General features: G+C 35.3%; 1 protein-coding gene across 1 annotated transcript in view; it reads left to right on the top strand.

Moving 5' to 3' along the window:
- Positions 1 to 20,313, top strand: part of LOC131521688 (inactive phospholipase C-like protein 2) — a 45,554-nt gene extending 25,241 nt beyond the window's left edge. Inside the window, exons 4-6 of the mRNA XM_058746637.1 lie at positions 6,005 to 6,080; positions 15,600 to 15,709; positions 18,064 to 20,313. Of these exons, the coding sequence (XP_058602620.1) occupies positions 6,005 to 6,080; positions 15,600 to 15,709; positions 18,064 to 18,276 (399 nt within the window). The 3' untranslated portion in view covers positions 18,277 to 20,313. The remainder of the gene's footprint in view (positions 1 to 6,004; positions 6,081 to 15,599; positions 15,710 to 18,063) is intronic.
- The last annotated feature ends 315 nt before the right edge of the window (positions 20,314 to 20,628 follow it).

Here is a 20,628-nt window from a genome sequence, read left to right as displayed (position 1 = left end):
AATTAGATTTAAAATGACTTGGTAAATTTATTGGCTGCTGAAAGCACAAACAAATTAGCCAAAATATTTAATAACCAAATGCGCAAAACACACATTTATAAAAATCTGCTGAGCTTTCTGAGAAATTCTGTATGCACACATGTAGTTTGCATGATTTTATGTAGCCTGAAGTGACAATCTTTTTTTTTTAATGTTCTTCCTCAGTATTTTCTTCTTGTTTTCCAGTACAGATAATATGTTATGTATTTACATTTATATACATTTACTTGAAGCAAAATGACCAATATCTATCAAAGTTAAATGGGATTCTGCTTAAAACAAGAAAATAAATATGTCAAAGGGATCAGACAAAGAATTTATTTTGTTTGTTTGAGAAGGTCATTTTAAGATTATTTAATTAAGATTATTTTTCGAACCCCTTTGGCAGATATTTTATGTTGTTTTAAGCATAAACTCAATTCATTTGATCAATTTTTCAGAAAATATCTTAAGTATTAAGTATTTTAAGAAAACTACCCTAAGTATTTTTGTTCTCTCATAAATGTGTCTTGATTTACGAATGTTTAGATATTTGTACTGGTAAACAAGGCAAAAATACTAAGTAAGAAAAACATGTTTACAGTGAATTTGTGGAAAATTTGATTGTCAATGGCTTGGAAAAACGTACTGTTGCTGAAATGTTTAATAACCAAACAAGTCCATGTCCATAAGCTTTCCGGGAAATTCTGCAGGCACACATTCAGTTTGCATGATTTTATGTAGCCTGAAGTGAAATAAAGTCTTTTTGGATGCATGGTGACTCAGATTTGATGATTTGTGATGATGCAACCATGAATAAAGCAGGTCTGTATCCATGGGTCACGGTAATGAGTCTCAACAGTTTTTGTTTTTGCTTATGTTTGAATAATTCACCATCACAAACTGTAAATTCAAACTCCTGGGAAAACTGCCCAATGAATAGCTGAGTTTTGCAGTTTGATGAGCAGGAACAGAATGAAAGTCTCAAAGCTCTCATTTCAGGAAGAACGCCGGAGCAGAGAAACACAACAGATCCATATGAGACCAAATTCCTCATATCAACATGTCAAAAATTGGCTTATTTATTATCGCATTGGTTTTCTAAAAAGTTTGCGACAGCATCGTTTATGAAAATAATCACAGAAAAACACATTTTTGGGCTGATTCCGAAATCTAAAGAGCAAAGTGGTTATTGTCCGTTGACAAGCATATATGAATCAGTTGAGCGATCTGCACATCCTCGAGGAAACGCAGCGCTGCTTGTGCACCAGTTGAACAAGAGGTTGCTGTTGTCCTCCTCCCGGTCCCCCGCTCTATAAATACCCCCTATAGTGGTTTGTCTGCCACCAAGGCTGCAATTTCTCCAGCCATTAGTAATGTAATGACAGTGGGCATGTCAGCGATGAGACAGCTGCTGCAGCTGTGCACGCATGAGGCCGTTACCCGCATCTCTGATACAGATACAACCAAAAAGCTGTGGTGTGGCCTAGTGATTAAAGATCCAGTCATGGAAAACCAGGAAATATCAAGGGATTTTAAATGGCGTTCCATTCTTGAATTTTCTATAGTGCATCATTTTCTCTAGTTCCACTCTTCTCTGAAACACAATTCCATTCTGAGGCCTTTTGAAAGAAAGCCCTTCTGCTCACAAAGGCTGCATTTACTTTATGCAAAAATGCTTTAAAAACAGTAATTTTGTGAAATATTATTGCAGTCTCTTTTTAAATATATTTTTTTTTTAAAGAAATGTATTCCTGTGATGCAAAGCTGTATTTTCAGCATCATTACTCCAGTCTTCAGTGTCACATGATCCTTCAGAAATCATTCTAATAGGCTGATTTGCTGCTCAAGAAACATTTCTGATTATGAATGTTGAAAACGTTTGTGTTGTTGTTTGTGAAAACTGCGATACATTTTTTTCCCCCCCAGGATTCTTTGATTTAATAGAAAGTTTAAAAAACAGCATTTATTTGAAATAAAAACCTTTAGTAACATTATGCATAATAAATGTTTTTACTGTTGCTTTTGAACAATTTAATGCATCCTTTCTGAATAAAAGTATCTATTTTTCCCAATAAATGAGTAAACAAACAAACCTTGGAACAGTAGTGTATGTCTACAAATTCATTCCCGTCAAAGCACTTATGTTAAAAAAAATAAATAAATAATAAAAAAAAAAAAAAAAAATATATATATATATATATATATATATATATATATATATATATATATATAATATACACACACACACACACACACACACACACGAATGTTAATAATAATACAAATTATTATTATTATTATTTTTTAAAGATTTTTTTAACCAGTATTAAATATGCCAGATGGTATGTGTTGGCTCTTGTCAATAAATGTTTCAGAATGATTTTGCAGTGAATTGATCTGAATTTATTTTGGGATAATTTGAAAGTTGATTAAAATGCATTCATCAACTTTCACCAGTGTGCCATTGATCATAATTCTTAGCTTTAGGTTATTCCGAAGGGGGTTGCTACTATAATGTGTGTACTGTAAGTAGCTTTAGTGTCACCTAACTAGATTTGTGCATTTTCTGTAGAGAATGTGAGTGGTATTTGCCTGTGCAAGCAATTGTTTTGGTTGCAGATGAAGGCAAACTCTACTTGGCTCTCAGAGTAGAAAGGTGTGAAGAAATAGTTTTGATGCTTTAGTACTGTTAGCTTCCTGTCTGCATCTGTCATGTCTGAGCGACCATCAGCATGTGGTGAGGCCATCAGAAAATGTGCGCTCCGACCCGACTTCCTGGAAAGTTGCCACAGCCTCGTGATTGATCTCTGTGAGAGGTTTCTGAGCACGAGCCATCAGAGAAAGACGCTAAAGCAGCTGTTCTGCTCTTTGTTGGCAAGGAAAGATAATCTGGCCCCCGACAAGTGACCCTGCCATGCTTTTGGCCCCTAAAGGGATGTACGATTCAATTAGACTGACCTGCGGTACATAAGGACCTGGGCCAATAACAAAGGATTAGCTGAAACTTTAATTTAATGCACTGTTTCTACATCACAAAAGCCTGTAATTGCTCAAGACGACGAAGTCAGCTGACTCATTGTCATAGAAGCAATAGCACAAACAGGTTGCAAAAATGATCCTTTTGTAACTCATTTTCTAGAAACATATTTGTGACGCTGGAAAACAAAACAAGCCATAAGGGTCCATTTCTTTTAAATACATTTATACATTATCTGGAAGCTGAATAAATAAGCTTTCCATTGATGTATGGTTTGTTAGGATAGGAAAATCTGGAATCTGAGGGTGCAAAAAAATCAAAATATTGAGAAAATCGCCTTTAAAGTTGTCCAAATGAAGTCCTTAGCAATGCATATTACTAATCAAAAATTAAGTTTAACGGTAGGAAATGTACAAAATATCTTCATGGGACATGATGATAATTTTGACCCACACAATGTATTGTTGGCTATTGCTACAAATATACCTGTGCTACTTATGACTGCTTTTGTGGTCCAGGGTCGCATTTCTGTACTTTAAAATAAGCATAAATAACAACAACAATAAAACCTTTTATTCAAATAAATAAACTTTTTATTAATAAAATGAAACGTGTGATGTTGTCCACAAAAATATGAAGCAGCACAACTGTTTTTAACATTGATAATATTTAGAAATGTTTCTTGAGCAATGATTTCTGAAGGATCATGTGACACTGAAGACTGAAGTAATGATGCTGAAAATTCAGCTTTGATCACAGGAATGAATTACATTTTAAAATATATTCTAATAGAAATCAGCTATCAGTTAGTCAGTTATTATTTTAAATTGCAATAATATTTAACATATTACTGTTTTTACTGTATTTTTGATCAAATAAATGCAGCCTTGGACAGCATACGAGACTTAAAAAAAAAAAAATCTTATGAACCCCAAATCTTTTAACAGCCAGTGTACTTATATCATCATGATATTTATGTATTTTCTCTGAAATTATTCGAATGAAGGGCGTTTTTTTTTTTTAATCAACCATCATTTCTACAAAACAGCCGTTGTTACGAAATAGAAATGCAGGAAGTTTCAGCAATTAAAGCATGACTTCACATTTCCCACCCTGTTATGTTTTGTAATTGTAAACTCTTCCCAGAGAGGCCTTTGTTTTTATGATACGGGCCAGCATTTCAAGAGTCTAAAGGTCAGAGTGAGCATATGCATAATCTGCATGAATAAACTTAAACAGAAGCTTGAGACTGAGATGAACTATTCTGTAAATCATAACACAACTCATTTACATATAGACTTATTAAATATACAGTAGTGAAAACGTTAATTAGCATGATTAAAATTGTGTTTATTTCTAAGGGTCAGAGAGATTGTACAGAATAAACATGAAAAACAACATGTGAGAGACCTAGACTTGCCTTATAAATGAACTTCAGCTAGGAAAAAAGGATATAAAATGGCCTTTAATAAATGCAACTTTACTTTGTCTTTCTTGGCAGCATGTTGAGTCTCATAAGATAAGTTTTAACTAGGCTCTGGCTTTCTGATGTGGTTGGTGTTGTGGCGCTGCAGGATCTGTAGCCGCTGGCCTGTGCTGAGACGTCTGTCTGAATTAGTTTTAGTGTGTGTCTGAATGGTCTGGCATAATTAAATGTAGGAATCTGCTCACCTCATTAGAAGGGTGTGGGTCCACGTTCAACAAAAGAGCATATCTGTTACATAATCTGCCCCACTTTCTGTCCTGCTTTGACTTTCCTCATTAGACGAGCTGTGCACAACCAATTCAGCGACCATGTACTTCCTGTTTTGCATTGTAGCTACTAATCTTACGTTGTTCAGAAGGTTAAAAATAGATTTTTTTTTTTTCATCAGGCCATTTTTTAAAATAAAAATTTTAGAATTTGAAATAATATGTGAATTATACAGCTACTAGCTACTGAATAATTTACTGTAAAATGAATAACTCTATACAGGACCCGTATTCAGGCGTAAATTCGTAAACTTAACTTATCTTCTCGCAGTTAATACAAAAGTACCCCAGGATATGACGTTATTTTACTTTTTAAGTAATTGCAATGGGGTGATTGCAATGCATTTATGTTTCATATGACCTCTGATATAATTTGCAACAATATCTAAATTAAACCGCTACTGTATGACCCATATTCAGGCACAAATTCATAAACATGACACATTATCCTGCCATTTTATACAAAACTAGTACAGAGTAGTAATTTTTTTTTTTTTTCAATTATTTTATTACTATCCATTTATATTTTATTGTTTTTTTTTTTTATTATTACTATTTTGTTTTCAATATGGTATGTAAATTATACAGCTACTGTATGACCCATATTCAGGCACAAATTCATAAACATAACATGTCTTCCTGCCATTTATTCAAAAGTAGTACATGATAATGTATATTGCTGTATATTTATTTTTATTTTTTGTATTATTATTTTATTTTTCATTGTTCAAGTAAATGACTATTTGTTTTATATGACCTCTGATATAATTTAATTAATTTAATAATATCTATAATTATACACCTACTAGCCTATATGACCCATATTCAGGCATAAATTATCTTCTCATCATTTAGACAGAAGGAGAAAATAATTCTACTTGTTTGTTTATTTTAATATTTTGCCATTTATTTATTTTACTTCATTATTCTGTTGACTGGAATGTATTTGTTTTGTTTCATATGACCTTCGGCACAAATTCATGAACATGACATGTCTTCCTGTGATTTATGCAAAAGTAGGACAGAAATGTTTATTTTATTACTACCTATTGATTGTGGACTATTATTTTTTAGCTTTTTTATTTTATTTTCTGTGTGACTGGAATGTATTTGTTACATTGCTTATGACCTCTGAATGTACGCGAGTATCTGCAGGGTACAGGCCACTGTGGCACACTACAAATGAGCTGTCATCCGAGTGTTACAGTAACCGCACGGATGCTCATTACCTGTCCCTTTCTCCCGTGTTCACAGATGATCCAGACCAGCCAAACACTGCTGGAGAACTCAGACGGCGTGTACGAGCGAATACTGCAAGTCCAGAAAGCAGGTAAGAATGAAAAACCGTACGAGAGAACGAAAGCAAAGACACAAAGGCGAGCGAGAGAAAGAGAAAGACACAGTGTTCCACAAGGGACGGGTGTTTCTTGGAACACAGCCGATCGACGCGGCCCTTCGATCGCAGCTCCCTCTGAAATAGAAAGAAAACACAAGTGCGTTCATACTAAAAAAGCTCAAAGAGAAAGAACTGATTATGCCACGCTGTGTTATATAAGGCTCATTGTGCATTTCTCTTCACCTGTGTGATGTCCTGCTTTTCAAACACCGTTCAAGTAGGGGTTTTTTGACTCTCAATAGTGTCATTCGCTCTCTGTTCTCTAATTAACAGGGACTAAAAGGGTAAACATCTATGGCCTATCAAAGCCATGCAATCAATGCGATGCCAACAGCTGCACGATGCAATCGCCGAAGATCGGCCTCAGTTGCATTCACTCTGAAATGAAAGAGAGAAGCCGAATGCAGAAGAAAGGCGGTGTGTTTTATCAAGCGTTTGTGTAATTTTAAGGTGCATCTGTGGCCTTTTGAAATTGCATTGATTGTTTTTTTGTGTGCACAATGTAGCTTCACTTCTGATCTCACAAATCAAAATTTAATCAACTTTTTTTTTTTTTGAATATAGCCAGGCAAATGATGCTATTTCAAGTTTTGCTTTTTTATTAGTGAAAGAAGAAATGTGCATCATTCCTGCTGTGATTCTCATTTCCTCATTTTCCTGTTTATCTGATTACGTCCTATTGCGTTCATAAAACCTTGTGATGCAGAGTGGAAACATTGATAATCATTAAGTTTTTTTCTGCATCTTGGTTGTGTTGCTGGGAGACAGTGATTGGCAGGTGATCGATGCGGGAGGTTGGCAGTGTGTTTCATTGATCGCAGCTGATGGAATCTTGGCACAGGAAGCTGTTAGGGTTCATTAGATGTTCTCTCGATGAACAATTATCAGAGCCGCACCCAAACGCACACACTACCGTTCTGTTTTGTCAAGCCAACACTAAATCAATAAGCTTGCCGATTGCTTCAATACTGCATGTGTCATTTTCTGTCCTGTTTGGCTTTAATAATGGCCAAATAAGTCTTGATGCACAGCGGTTATTAATGCTTGTTAAAGCAACTTACATGATTACTGTTGCTCATACTTCAGAGTTTATTAAAATGATTAAAAGGGAAGTTCATCCAAAAAGTGAAAATTTGCTGTTAATTTACTCACCCTCAGGTCATCAAAAATGTAGGTGTTTTTTTTTTTTTTTTTTCTGAGCATAACAGTAAAGAAGATTTTTAGCTGAAATTGTGGTCCTGTGTGATTCATAAAATGCAAGCCAGAAAAAAAAAATGCACATCAAGAAACATAAATTGAATACCCATGGCTCCTGATGACACATTGAGGGTCTTATGAAGTGAAACGATCAGTCTGTGCAAGAAACAAGAACATTATTTACAACATTATCACCAGATCCAGAGCCTCAAACAAATGGTCCAGAGTGATGCCCGGATGTCATGAAAGAATCATTCTTTTTTGTTGAAACAGTTTTACTCAATCAAAACTTACTTTCAGACATGTGACAGTAACTCGGACTCAAAATGAGCCAAAATAGCGGCGTAACTGATCCCATGATGTATGAATCATTCGGTGCTCCAGTTCTTCCAATAGTCACTGAACTGAGGACACAGTTTAGACTCGGACCGAAGACTGATGGTGATATGTGCATACATGAACTGAACACTTGAACGTTTTTATAGTTTCTCATGGTTTATGTAAACAGGGGAGCTGATGAAGACCAGTTTATTCGCTTCATATGCTTTAGACGTGCGAACATCCACATTTCACATCATTATTTGTTGCTTTAATAATGTAATTGCGTATTGCACCCAGTTCAAGACAGCAGTCCACAACCATTAATATAAAAGTTGCATCGATGAGTTTGAAGTACAGTGTTTGACAAAACAGAGCAAACGGAAAGAGAAAGTGAAATCTATGGCTTTTATTAGCGCTCTATATAAAGCATATTGAAAGAAAGACAAAGGTTGTGCTGAAAGATACACAATCTTCCAGTCTAGGATAAAGCCATTATGTATATATTAACAATAATTTGGGACAAATATGATGTGATTTTATGGAAAACCATGTGCGACAGGATTTGAAACCACTTCCTGAGTCTCCATGGACCGTCTTTAACTTAAGGTTGTTTAGCTGAATGTACAAAGCAATCTGTTAGCTGAAATATCCACAAAATAAAAAACAACGCTGAAATAAGAGTGTGCGGTTTATCTGTCAGTCAGATGCATGTGAAAGTTGTGTTCGTTACTACAGCAACAGCAGAGTATTCTTTCAGAATCATCCTGGGTCCAATTAGATTAATATAAAAATAAAATGATGCGTTGTTAAGACACCCAGCACTCTGATGCAAAACTCAAAATTGTGTAATTATTGTCTGTTAAACATAGCATAAAAAAAACTCTGTTTATGGATTATGAATATGGGGGGGGGGGGTCCCCCCACCAATGTCAAAAGCAAACCTACGCCCTTGGCCACAGGTATTCATTTTGTGTTCCTTGATCTGCTTTTTTTATTCTCAAAAACATACAGCTGCTGACTTACATTTTCTGAAGAAAGCGTGAGTGTTGCTTGCCTTTGCAATACTCCCCATGATGCTAGAGTGTGGGTGGTTGCCATGACATGGCTATATGTTTGCTAAGGTGTTCTGAGAGGTGGTTAATATGTAAATAGCAGCATTAGATTGACTTGGAACAACCTAGCAACCGCTATGAATACGCTGCGTAAAAATGCACAAAGATCCACTCCACACCTTAGCAACCGTTCACCACACTCTTGCTTTCTTCAGAAAATGTGAAGATCATCAAACTGTCACTCAGCCGCTTCTATCTTTGATTTTTTCTGCTTAACACTGTCATTTTCCACCACTTTTAATGCAGTTTAATATCCTGCGTCAGAAGTGAGACAAACCACAAAGCTTTTATTGATTTCCAGAGTCTGTGGCCACATCAAATATTCATCCAGCATGAGCGCACAGAGAACGGCTTTGTCTGATCTGCAGTAAACACTGTAAATCAATCTCTGTGGTTTCTTGCCTCTTAAGAGGTCCATCTCCGCCTGGTGCACTTCAGAGTCCCGCATGAGCACATTAGTTAATGTGGATGAACGGCCCACCGGCAGCAGCTTTACTTCTCTTGAGGTGTGGCAGAGATGGACTGATGAAGCTGTATGAGGAGCTCGAGCTACTAACAGTGAATAGGAAAAGTGGGTCAATACTTGCCTGATCCCATGTGGAATCCAGTGGAAAACTCCGGCATCGACAGCCCTGAATAATCAAAACTGGCCACTGCAAAAGACCGAGCAGGTATTGATCTACAGGCAGAGTAAATAACATGCTGCCTTTTGAGTAAAACAGTGCCGGCCAGTGCTCCAAGCATCTAAGAGGCCTGTAGAGGATATACTTTTGCTGTAAATATTTGAAAATTTGTGCACTAACCGTCACCCTGACGCCAGCGGGAGTTGGTTGCTTGTAAGGAGGCTGCGCTTATGTGCTTTGAATTTGATATACTAGTAAAGCAAATGCATGGCTTGCATGCAGATCAAGATAAAACTAATGTTATCTAATAAAATTAATATAAACTAATAAAAACCCCTGAGCAGTGTTGTTAAGTAAAACTAATATTATTAAAATATTTTTCTGTAATTAGATTAAAACCAATAATAGATGAAAAATTTGAATTAAACAAAAACATACATGAACATTTTAAAAGGTTACCATGACAGCTAATTCAAAAAAAAAAAAATCTATATAGAAATATTAAAAAATAAACAAAAACTAATGAAAATGACAGAATCACAGGACAAAATTAAAATGAAAACTAAAAATATAAAAATAAAATCTAATTCTAAGCTAGTAATATATATTATAGAAATAACACTGCTTCTAAGCCATAGCATGCAAAAAATAAATAAATAAAAATCTATGACTGTAGATGGACACAAGTCAGTTTTCATGCTGTAAAGAGCCCTCCGTATTTAATTTATTTATATATATATATATATATATATATATATATATATATATATATATATATATATATATATATATATATATATATATTTATAATGTATCGTTGCGCATATATTGTTTAGTTATATTCTCACTAAACAAAATGTCTTGCAAGCTATATATATACACACACATACAGTTTGTTACCATGGAAATAAGTTTCCACAAAAATAATGGGAAATGTAGATGCAGTTTTAATTTGATTTTTTTTTTTTTTTTTTTAATAAGCTAGATGGAGTGCAGCAGAATAGAACAGAATGCATTGGGCTTGAGAGGGTCTCAACTTGACATGACGTAATAAAAACATGACCCTGTGTGCGGAACTGAAAATACAGGGTCAAAGCAGCTGACAAAAACAGAGATGCACGCTTATTAAGATAATTACGATAATCTGCAGGATGAGCGGAGAGAGCGCTTTTCTGAGTGTTCTTTAATTGAGTTGGCCAGTGAGTCTTCACATACTGTAATGACAAAACATGATGCTTTGTTTTGAATTTGCTGTTTTTGTATTTTTTCAGGGATGCAAGGTGCTGAAAAAAACACGATGCAATGCAACAGTGTATTTTGCAACACGGAAATAAGCTATAGATAAATAACTCTTATAGATAAACAACAGTACTGTAAACAGAACTATTTCCACTACAAACCAGTGTGTTCATGATCACAACAATAATTTTAAATCATGTGATAAATATCAGTTTGCAGTATCAAGGACTGTTTTTGTACATCTAAAATAACTGGAAGTGAAAAACACCAGAGGTCTCACACATAGAAGTTACAAATGTCAAGCTGGATACAGTATGTAGGCAATATCAATGCCAATATCGTTTAAAGAAATAGTTCACCCAAAAATGAAAATTTGCTGATAATTTACTCACCGTCAGGTCATCCCAGATGCTCATCACTTGCTCACCAATGGATCCTCTGCAGTGAATGGGTGCTGTCAGAATGAGAGTCCAAACAGCTGATAAAAACATCACAATAATCCACAAGTAATCCACACCACTCCAGTCCAGCAATTAACATTTTGTGAAGAGAAACGCTACATGTTTGTAAGAAACAAATCCATCACAATGTTCTTAACTTCAAACCATTGCTTCTTTTTAAAATACCAGTCCATAATCCAAAATATTGCTTTCTCCAGTGAAAAAGTCATCTTATTTGAATCAAGAGAGTAATCTGCATAGACCAAGCACCATTTACAAGCAAAAACAGTTCTAAACAAATTTGTTGGTGGATTTTGATGTGAGAGACAACAGGAGATGGACTTTTTCACTGGAGGAAGCGTTACTATGGATTATGGACTTGCATTTTAGCCAGAAGCAACAGTTAAAAGTTGAAATGCCTAAATGATTTTTCACTTCACAAGATGTTGATGTTGATGGACTGGAGTGGTGAGTGATGTTTTTATCAGCTGTTTGGACTCTCATTCTGACGGCACCCATTCACTGCAGAGGATCCATTGGTGAGCAAGTGATGGAATGCTACATTTCTCCAAATCTGCTCTGAGAAAGCAACAAGCTCATCTTGGATGGCCTAAGGGTGAAGTATTCTTTTAATCTGTTCATTTAAAGGTCTATTAGCGCATCCAAAAAGCAAGTTTCCATTGCCAGCATGCTGCCATTACAGTCACTCTCGTTACTGCGGTTGACAGGCGGCGCATGAGGCATAGCAGTGTGCCAGACTACAGGCATTTCTGTAAAACGAAGTCATTTAAAGCACATAAAAGGCTACGAAGTGATGCGCAGGTGTCTTAGAAGCACGCTGCCGCCCTCACACATGCATTGGGGCGCTGCGGCGTTCTTTCATGCTGTCTGCGCAGTGTTACAGAGCTGGCATCCACAGAGACGCTGCGCGTGTGGAATGACAGCCTGGGTTTTCCCACTCTTCCTACAGTATGTTGCTAGGCAACCCCTGCCACGAAGAGCCGTCGGAGTGCCATTGGCCGCCTTCCTCGGCTCGATCATGCCTCATTAACCCGACAGCACCTCTCCTTGCTTACCGCCCGTCAAATCCGAGAGGCTCGCAGACGTGAGAGCCCACCACCACTGAGGTTAACAGAGTGTGAAAGTAACGGCAGGAATGAATACAAATCATCTTGAAATATGCTCGCGCTGCTCGTGGTAATGGCTTCCCCCTCTTGAGCATTATTGCTCTATTTGTACGAAGTCAAACACTGTCTCCCCAGGCTTGTGTGCCGCCTCATTGGCCAGCGATCTGCATCTAGAGACCGTCGTTTAAGCCGTGATCTCCTTTCAGAGAGGGTTTACAGCTGTGGGAGCGTTTGCACACCTAGATGTCATTGCTGAGAATGCGAGACGGAGCGCAACAGATGCGCGGTTCTAGGCGGATTAACTCTCACACGCTGTTGCTACTGTACAGAAAGACAGAAACAGCGCAGGGTTTGATGGACTTTCCAAATGTCAGTCATTCAGGGGTTTAGGAGTAACAGTATTTGTCCTAATTCCTCTTCCTTCCCTAACTGTGCTTTGCCAAGTTGCTGATCACCAAATATGCAAATCGATGCATGTAAATGATGCATGAAGTTTTTGCTGTTTAGTTTAGTGTTTTTAAACACAAAAATTCCATTGTAAACACATCTGGTAAAAAATCGTATTATTTTGTAGTATTAGTTAAATTTATATATTATGGTTTTGCATATAGATAATAGTTTTTATTAGCGTTTTAAATTAGGTTTAAATTTGATATTTTCAGTTTTCATTTTAATTCAATTTTTATTGGTTTTATTTTTATTAGCTTTTGTATAATAAATTTAACATCGCATAACCTTTTTTAAATATAAATTTAAATTCCTTGTTCCTCCTTCAGACAAACAGCAAATCATAAATGAACTTAAGTGCATTCTGACTTCTAACGCCTCGGTCTCCGTAGTGTTGTGATGCGTCATATTCACGTAGCAGCAGTGGTGAATGGAGAATGCGACTGAGAAACGGTTTCGAGAGGAGAAATCAACCTACTTCAAAAATATTGGTCACTTTCTAATAACTATATCACTAATAACTATATATAAATAAACCGGTTTTAACTGATGCAAATATGTTAGAAACAATGCATCGCGTTACAAATGGCCACTTGTATCCCATGCACACTTTTTTAAAATCGATGCATCACATCCTTAACTTTTATGCCAATACACCGATGCGAATCTGTGAATCTTATCATCCTTAATATATACGATTACAGTTTTTATTAATATTTTAAGATGAGCTTTTATTTTTATATTTTTACATTAATTCTAATTAAATTTTTACTGAGTTTTGTTATGTGCTTAACATGTTTTTGTATAAGTTTTAATAACAATTTTTAACAATTTAAGTTTCAGTCTGTTTCAGTCGCCGTTTTTATTAATACTTTGAATTAGCTTCTATTTTTATATTTTCAGCTTTATTATAAATTTTTGTAATTTTAGTTTTAGTTTAGCTTTTTATATTAAAGTTTTTTTTGTTATTATTGTTCACAATTGTTGTTGTTATTATTGTTCATTCTGATTCGAACACAACAAACCAGCTCATTGTAGATTTGTTTCCTGGCAGCTCGAGTCCTGGAAGTGGCATTGAAACCAGCCAGTCAGATTGAAACGTTGCATTTTCACCCATATCTTGTCATATTTGTGTGCAACGTGCATCATATCGGTGGCATTTATTTTGAAGATGCAGCACACCAAACTAAACTATCACGGAAAAGAGATGTTTCCTCTCCTCAGTGGCCGTTCTTCAGATCAGTGCGAATGAAAGAAAGACAAAGACAGAAACAGAACGGTGCGGTTCTTTGGTGACAAATCTCTTCTGTGTTCTTTGCCTTGATGCTAATGCAGTTTGAAAGGATTCATGTCTGTCTGTCTGCTGCGCCCACGTTCGCATCTTCTCATCTCTGCTTCCTCCCTTCTTTCTTTTCTTCCTCTCTTTCTCTTTCTGTTTTAAATGTGTATTAGCCACCTGTTTTCTGATCACGTCACAAGCGTTTACCGTCCTCGTTTGCGCCGCACAGCTCAAGGAGAAACTTGACACTTGCAATTTACTGCAACAAGCCGCCAGTCTGGACGATAAAAACACCAAACACAAAGAGATGGATCTGCTGTGTGTGACACAATAAGCCCTGTCCTCGCGTCTCCCACGAGGCTTTAATCCGAGCCAACAGAATAAACTCGCCTCGTGGTGGTGTGTGTTGAGATGACAGGAAGTGAATGTGTTTTTTTGAACCGTGTGCCCACATCCCATAGTTTCTTTGATCCTGGTAACTAAAGCTGAATACATGAGAAGCTTGACTAGTTGCAGGGATTTTGTTGCCGGCAGGAGTTCAGATGGCTTGAAACTCTCTCAAATTGGCCAGGAGCCATCCTTATTGTTTAGCCCGATGGGTGAGTTGTGCATGCTGAGCTGGGACGTCCCACAAACAAAATACTGGACTCTATTTGCAGTGATTTAAGGCACATTTTAAGTTCTTTTAGACTAGTTTTACAATTGTTCTGAATCTCACGATTCAAGAATCAGAGCACGTTTTAACAGACAAATGTTTTAATTTACATTTACATTTACATTTAGTCATTTTGCAGACGCTTTTATCCAAAGCGACTTACAATTTGGGATATAACGTCTATAACGTTATATCCCAACGTTATATCCCTAACGTTAATAACGTCTCTGATTTGAAATGCAAGAAAAATTCAACTAGTTGATGTGGTTCATTTCTTTTAATCAGTTCAAACTGTTGATTCAAATTAATTAATTCAATTCTGAACTTTGGAAATGAGCTTTCATATATTAAAATGTTTGGATAAATATTGTTAAGTATTGTGATTATTGGTGCATTCAAATGGAAATATATAAATATTTGTTGGTGTTTATTAATTTCTGCTGATTTAATTCTTAAATTAAGGTTTTAAATTTTGTCACAACAGTTGATTGGTTGGAGGCATGATTTCTCATATTTAATTGCAAACTGCAAATACATAAATGTGGAAATTTACACTACTGTTCAGAAATGTATGGTCAGTACTTTTTTTTTTTTTTTTTTATAAATTATTAAATTATAATATTTAGCAAGGATGCATAAAATTAGTCAAATGTGACAGTCAAAACATTTATAATGTTACAAAATATTTCAATTGAACGCTGTTCTTTTGAACTTATTCATCAAAGAATCCTGGAAAAAAAATGTATCAGGTTTCAAAAATTTAAAGCAGCACAATGTTTCATGAGAAACATATCAGCATATTAGAACGATTTCTGAAGGATCATGTGACACTGATGCAAAGCTGAATTTTCAGCATCGTTACTCCAGTCTTCAAAGTAATAAATTGCATTTTAAATTGTAATAATATTTCAAATTATTACCGTTTTTGTTTTTTTTCTTGGTGAGCGCATATAGACATAATTTTTGGCCATATTTGCCAGCTTTGATCTTAACTTCTGAATCTGTCATTTCAGCGATGGAGTTCCATGAGAAGCTACATGACATGGCGATGAAGGAGGGACTGAAGGGAAGAAAACTCCACAAATCCATAGAGAGCTTCACCTGGAACATCACGATTCTGAAGGTGATCACAGCTGAGACTCTGAACAGCTGTTTAACACCTGTGAAAAATTCTGCTCCCATTTGAGATGACGATTTGCATATATTTTACCATAAGAAGATTTTAACACTCAGACGTGCTGCTTATGATTTAAGATGCTGTGATGTATTGCAGTTAACATCTTGAATATTTAATGAGTATTAATAGTTTCTCAACCAATGTGGCAGTTTCGGGACACTGACTGTTTAATTCGGGGTTGTGGAATAAAAAACAAATAGCCTGTAATAGAATTCAGAAGAGCACCGTTAACTAGATTTGCATTTCCAGAAGGAAATACCTCAGTACTTACACAAGGCAGTCAAAGAAACGTATTTATAGGTTGAGTATATTTAGGTGTTCAGCATTAATGAAGTCCTGCAGTATAAAGGTGGCTAATCAGAAATCATCAAAGCATATGTTCATCATTAGAACTTAGATTTTGCATATGGTCACAACCATTCACAGAACTTAGAAGAAACAATATTTATAAAAATGTATTATTTATTACATAAAATGAGTAGCACCTCAGTTTTTTAATTAAAATAGCATTATTTGTGAATCATTTTGGCAATTTTCACTCAGAAAGTGCGTAAGCTCAAATCAGCGAGGCCTATGATCAATCAGTTCTAAAAAGAAATACATAACCTGTGCTAATTAAAACTGCTGATATATAGATCCAAATAGAATCGAACATTTCTTCATAATATAGCATAAGAAAATTATAAGCAATTTTCCGTACCGGGAACAACACAAGTGTAACAAGGTGAAAAATATCCCCCCAAAATACAAAAATGTTATATATTTATTTATATTTTATTTCTTTTTTGTAGTTGTTATACCATGTGTGAGCAAAGTCAGTTCATTTTACTCCAATGAAATAATATTAACTATAGCATCTTAAGGTAAAAACACAACATCGGGTAATACTATACACATTCATATTTTTAGTAGAATTCTTTTTAATGTTAATGGGATAGGAATTACATACTACATCTTTAAGTAGTGTGACATTTTCAGGTCCAATTCAATCAAATGTGAAACATTAGCTGAGTATGTAGGTAAGTTTAAGATTGTCTGATCATTTCTGTTTTTCAGCCTGGTTGGTTGATAAAAAGTACCTTCCGGTGCCTAAAACACTCACACACACACCATTGGAAATAAGATGTTTAAATGGAGGTCATTTTAAACTGAAATGCTCCCGCTGGACAGAATCGATCTGAGGGACATCACAGCATTAAAGAGTATTTAGGTGGCGATTTGGTTTGCTTAAAGAACATCAATGAGAATTAAACAGTGAATGTGTCTGTGATTACACAAGCCTGTTATTCAAAACAGAGCCATTGAGTTAAAAATTACTAGTGTTCATCACCGCCATTTTTCTTTCTCACATCTACTGCACAACACAAATGACCGTGTTCGCTGTGTATTGATGTCAGGTAAATGTGCAAATATAATGAGGACACGGTCACAAGTAACCGGCAAAGTTAAACTAAAAACTAGTGATAGACATATTGACCAGGATTAACCAAACAATATTTAACCATGCTGAGATTATTTATTAGCAGTAGAGTTAGCTTCCTTTGTGCAAGTGCAAATATTTTGTGAAATATTGTTTAAAATAAATGTCAAAATAAATTTGTAGTATTTTGAATTACCTGTTTTATATTTCCATTTTTATTTAAATTCTAGGCACAGTCATTTTATGTTTTTGTTATTTTGTTATTTTTACTATATTTTTTCCTTAGCTTTTATTTTATAGTATTTAATGTTTTAAATTACATTTTTTATATTTTCGTTTTTATTTAAATTGTTTCAATCACTTATATTAAAAAAAAAGATATTTTCTTTAGCTTTACATAATTTACTAATACATAAGGTTTTTTGTGAATTTTTTCAAATACAAATGTTTTATTACATACTGTTTAAAATAAAATGTTTTAAATTATATGAGCATATATAGCAAGAGAGAGAAGTGTGTGTGCTATTTTAGTTATTTTTTATTATTTATTCATATTTTGAATGAGCTTTTTATATTTTTATTTACATTTTTTAAATATTTTCTTTAGCTTTATTTTTTATTTTATTTATTTTAGCATTAAACTTACAGTACATATGAAACAAAAAAAAAAACATTTATTTTAGTATAATGATTACCTAAATACTGGGTATTACAGCACGACCTGCAGTAGATTCTCAGCTGCTTAGTTTCAAGTTAGTGCCAAGTTACAACAGTGATAAGAACAAGTCTTTGCATGAATATGACAATATTTTCTCTGAGAATACTTGTATCCAGTTATTAGTGACTGAGACCCCTTGTCTCTGCTTGTGTGTGTTTTTAGGGCCAGGCCGATCTGCTGAAACACGCTCGGGCGGAAGTGCTGGAAAACGTGAAACAGATCCACTACGCCGCTCTCACCTGTAACCTGGCCAAGGGAGGAGCGGGACCCTCGTCCGTGTCGGGCTCCAAGGTCCGCCGCAGCCTGGATGCCATCCCGGAGACCATGGCTGAGAAGGCCGTCGGGGAGGACTACATCACAGACGAGGAGAACTGAGGGTGCCGAAGCGTCCCGCCAAATCCCATAAATCCTCTCCCAGGTTCGGCGTGTACCGAGAGAACATTTCGAAATATCTCAGCGCGTCTCGCCTGCAGGATGCTTCAGAACGAAACGGAGCCAAGGCCTCCTCTACTTCCCGTCCCGTGTCCGTGTCTCTCCGGGGTCAGGTGGGTGTCGAAGCAGCCGAACTTCGCTCCAGGTCTTTCTACAAGCACAAACTTTGAGTATTAGGAGGAATTAGAACTGGAGCCATGAATGTAACGAGGCGTCGTGTGCGAGGAAAGAAGGAAGCTGTTTACAATAAAGAACTACTTCGTGTTCTGTCTGCCAAAATAGTATGTGTGTGTATATACAGTATAAATATATATATGGAGATCTGTTACCTTTTTTTGCTATGTGAACTTTTAATGGATCAGATTATTTTGTTATGAGAAATGGATGTTTTAAAGAGCTCATATTTTATTTGCTTGTACAGAACTTGACATGTGGATCTTACGAGACGGCCCCTGGTCCTTTATGGGCTTTTTGTAAATTATTTGTATAAATGTAGGAGGATTTTGAGGATGTGGTTCGAGAGAGAATCTAGTTTTAGATATTACCAGCAGCTACTGTACATGTGAATAGGTGAGAGTCTCTGGATGATAGTTTTGTCTTCTTTGGCCACATGCACAGTGCAAAATTTAAATGCATTTACATGTAGTCAGTTAGCAGATGGTTTTATCCTAAGCAACTTACAAATTAAAATTCCTTAAACTAAATTTTGCATAAGGTGTTCCTAAAAAAGACACACGAAGCCAACAGTTTAACCCAGTGGTTCTCAACCTTTTTCACTCCAACGGCCAAAATGGTCCACAACAATATTTGATATTTGTCCCCCTTAATTTAAAGGATTAAAAATGTAGTTTACTCACAATTTTTATTCTATAAAATATATCAGAGTATGGCATGCCATAAAAAATGACCTAAATGTTTTAAGATTGTATTAATTTACATGACTTTTCCCGGTCTAGCAATTCAAATTAATTACAATATAAATATGGAAAAAAAATGTTTTACAATTTTTACTGTAGTTTGTCATTCCTTATATATGCCCTATATATATAAAATTTCAGAGAATGGCATGCCTAAAAACGTGTATATTCCTTATAAAAATGCCCTAAATGTTTTAAAATTGTATTAATTTACAGGATTTTTCCAGGTCTAAAAATTTTTAATTAATTCTATTGAAAATTATAATCTTTTTAAGTCCTCTTGAGCCCCCTTTGGAAGTTTTGCTCATGTTGAGAACCATTGGTTTAAGCAGCTTGGTGTTAGCTATTTGTGATGAAAGAAATACTAGTTGTCTTGTGTAGAACATTGTTAAAAAAAAAAAAAAAAAAAAGATTTTTCTAAGCCTATTATGTTCTACAAATATCTAAAAATCTAAAAATACCATTTCAGTCTTTTTACTTTAAAATGTAATTTGATGTTCCTTGCCATTTCTTTAAACCAAATTTCACTCATAAATTGCTGGCAAATTTGAAAGTAATTAGAAAGTAAACCCTACACCAAATTTTCCTCGGTGAATGAGTGACAGCCGTATTTCCCTGCAGTGTGTACATGGCCTTTGAGAGCAGACTGAATACTGTACGTCAAGTGTTATGATTAAAGCTTCTCAAGCATTCCTGGAAATGAGATTCTGCCTCGTTGCTAAAGTTCTGTCTTACATTGCCTTTTTTAACCCAACTTATTCTAATTGCTTCTAGTTTGTAAGTGTTTGTTCCTGGCTCATTCCGTTGGTCTTCTCATTGTGCCATTCTACTGTTGGACCCTGTGAACCACTTCCATTGGATTATACACATTGTGACCAGAGATTAAACTGGACATGAAAAGAAACAAGTTTGTTTATACATTTCAGTGCTGTCATTGTGTATTTATAATTATAGTTAACCATTTATACCAGTAAGGAGTGGATGATAGTTTCTAAGAGAATATCAGTTTTCTTTAACTCTGTTAAGACCCAATGCTCTGAAATAAACCATGTTAAGTACATTCTTTAACTGTTTCGAGTTTCTTAAGGCACTCAAACCAGTGTAAAAGTTTGGGGTCAGTAAAAAAAAAACTGCTTTTCTTCTGCTCACCAAGCCTGCATTTATTTGATTAAAAATGCAGTAAAAACAGAAATACTATTACAATTTAAAATAGCGGTCTTCTGTGTGAATCTATTTTAAAGTGTAATTTATTTCCGTGATCAAAGCTGAATTTTTAGCATCATTACTTCATTGTCACATGATCCTTCTGAAATCATTCTCATATGATGATTTGCTGCTTTATTTATTCTTTTTTTTTTTTTTTTTTTTTAAAGAATCG

This window comes from Onychostoma macrolepis, chromosome 16, assembly GCF_012432095.1.
Source record: "Onychostoma macrolepis isolate SWU-2019 chromosome 16, ASM1243209v1, whole genome shotgun sequence".
In the NCBI taxonomy this organism is placed as follows: domain Eukaryota; kingdom Metazoa; phylum Chordata; class Actinopteri; order Cypriniformes; family Cyprinidae; genus Onychostoma; species Onychostoma macrolepis.
Note: the sequence above shows the minus strand (reverse complement) of the source record. Positions and strands in the feature narration are given on the sequence as shown.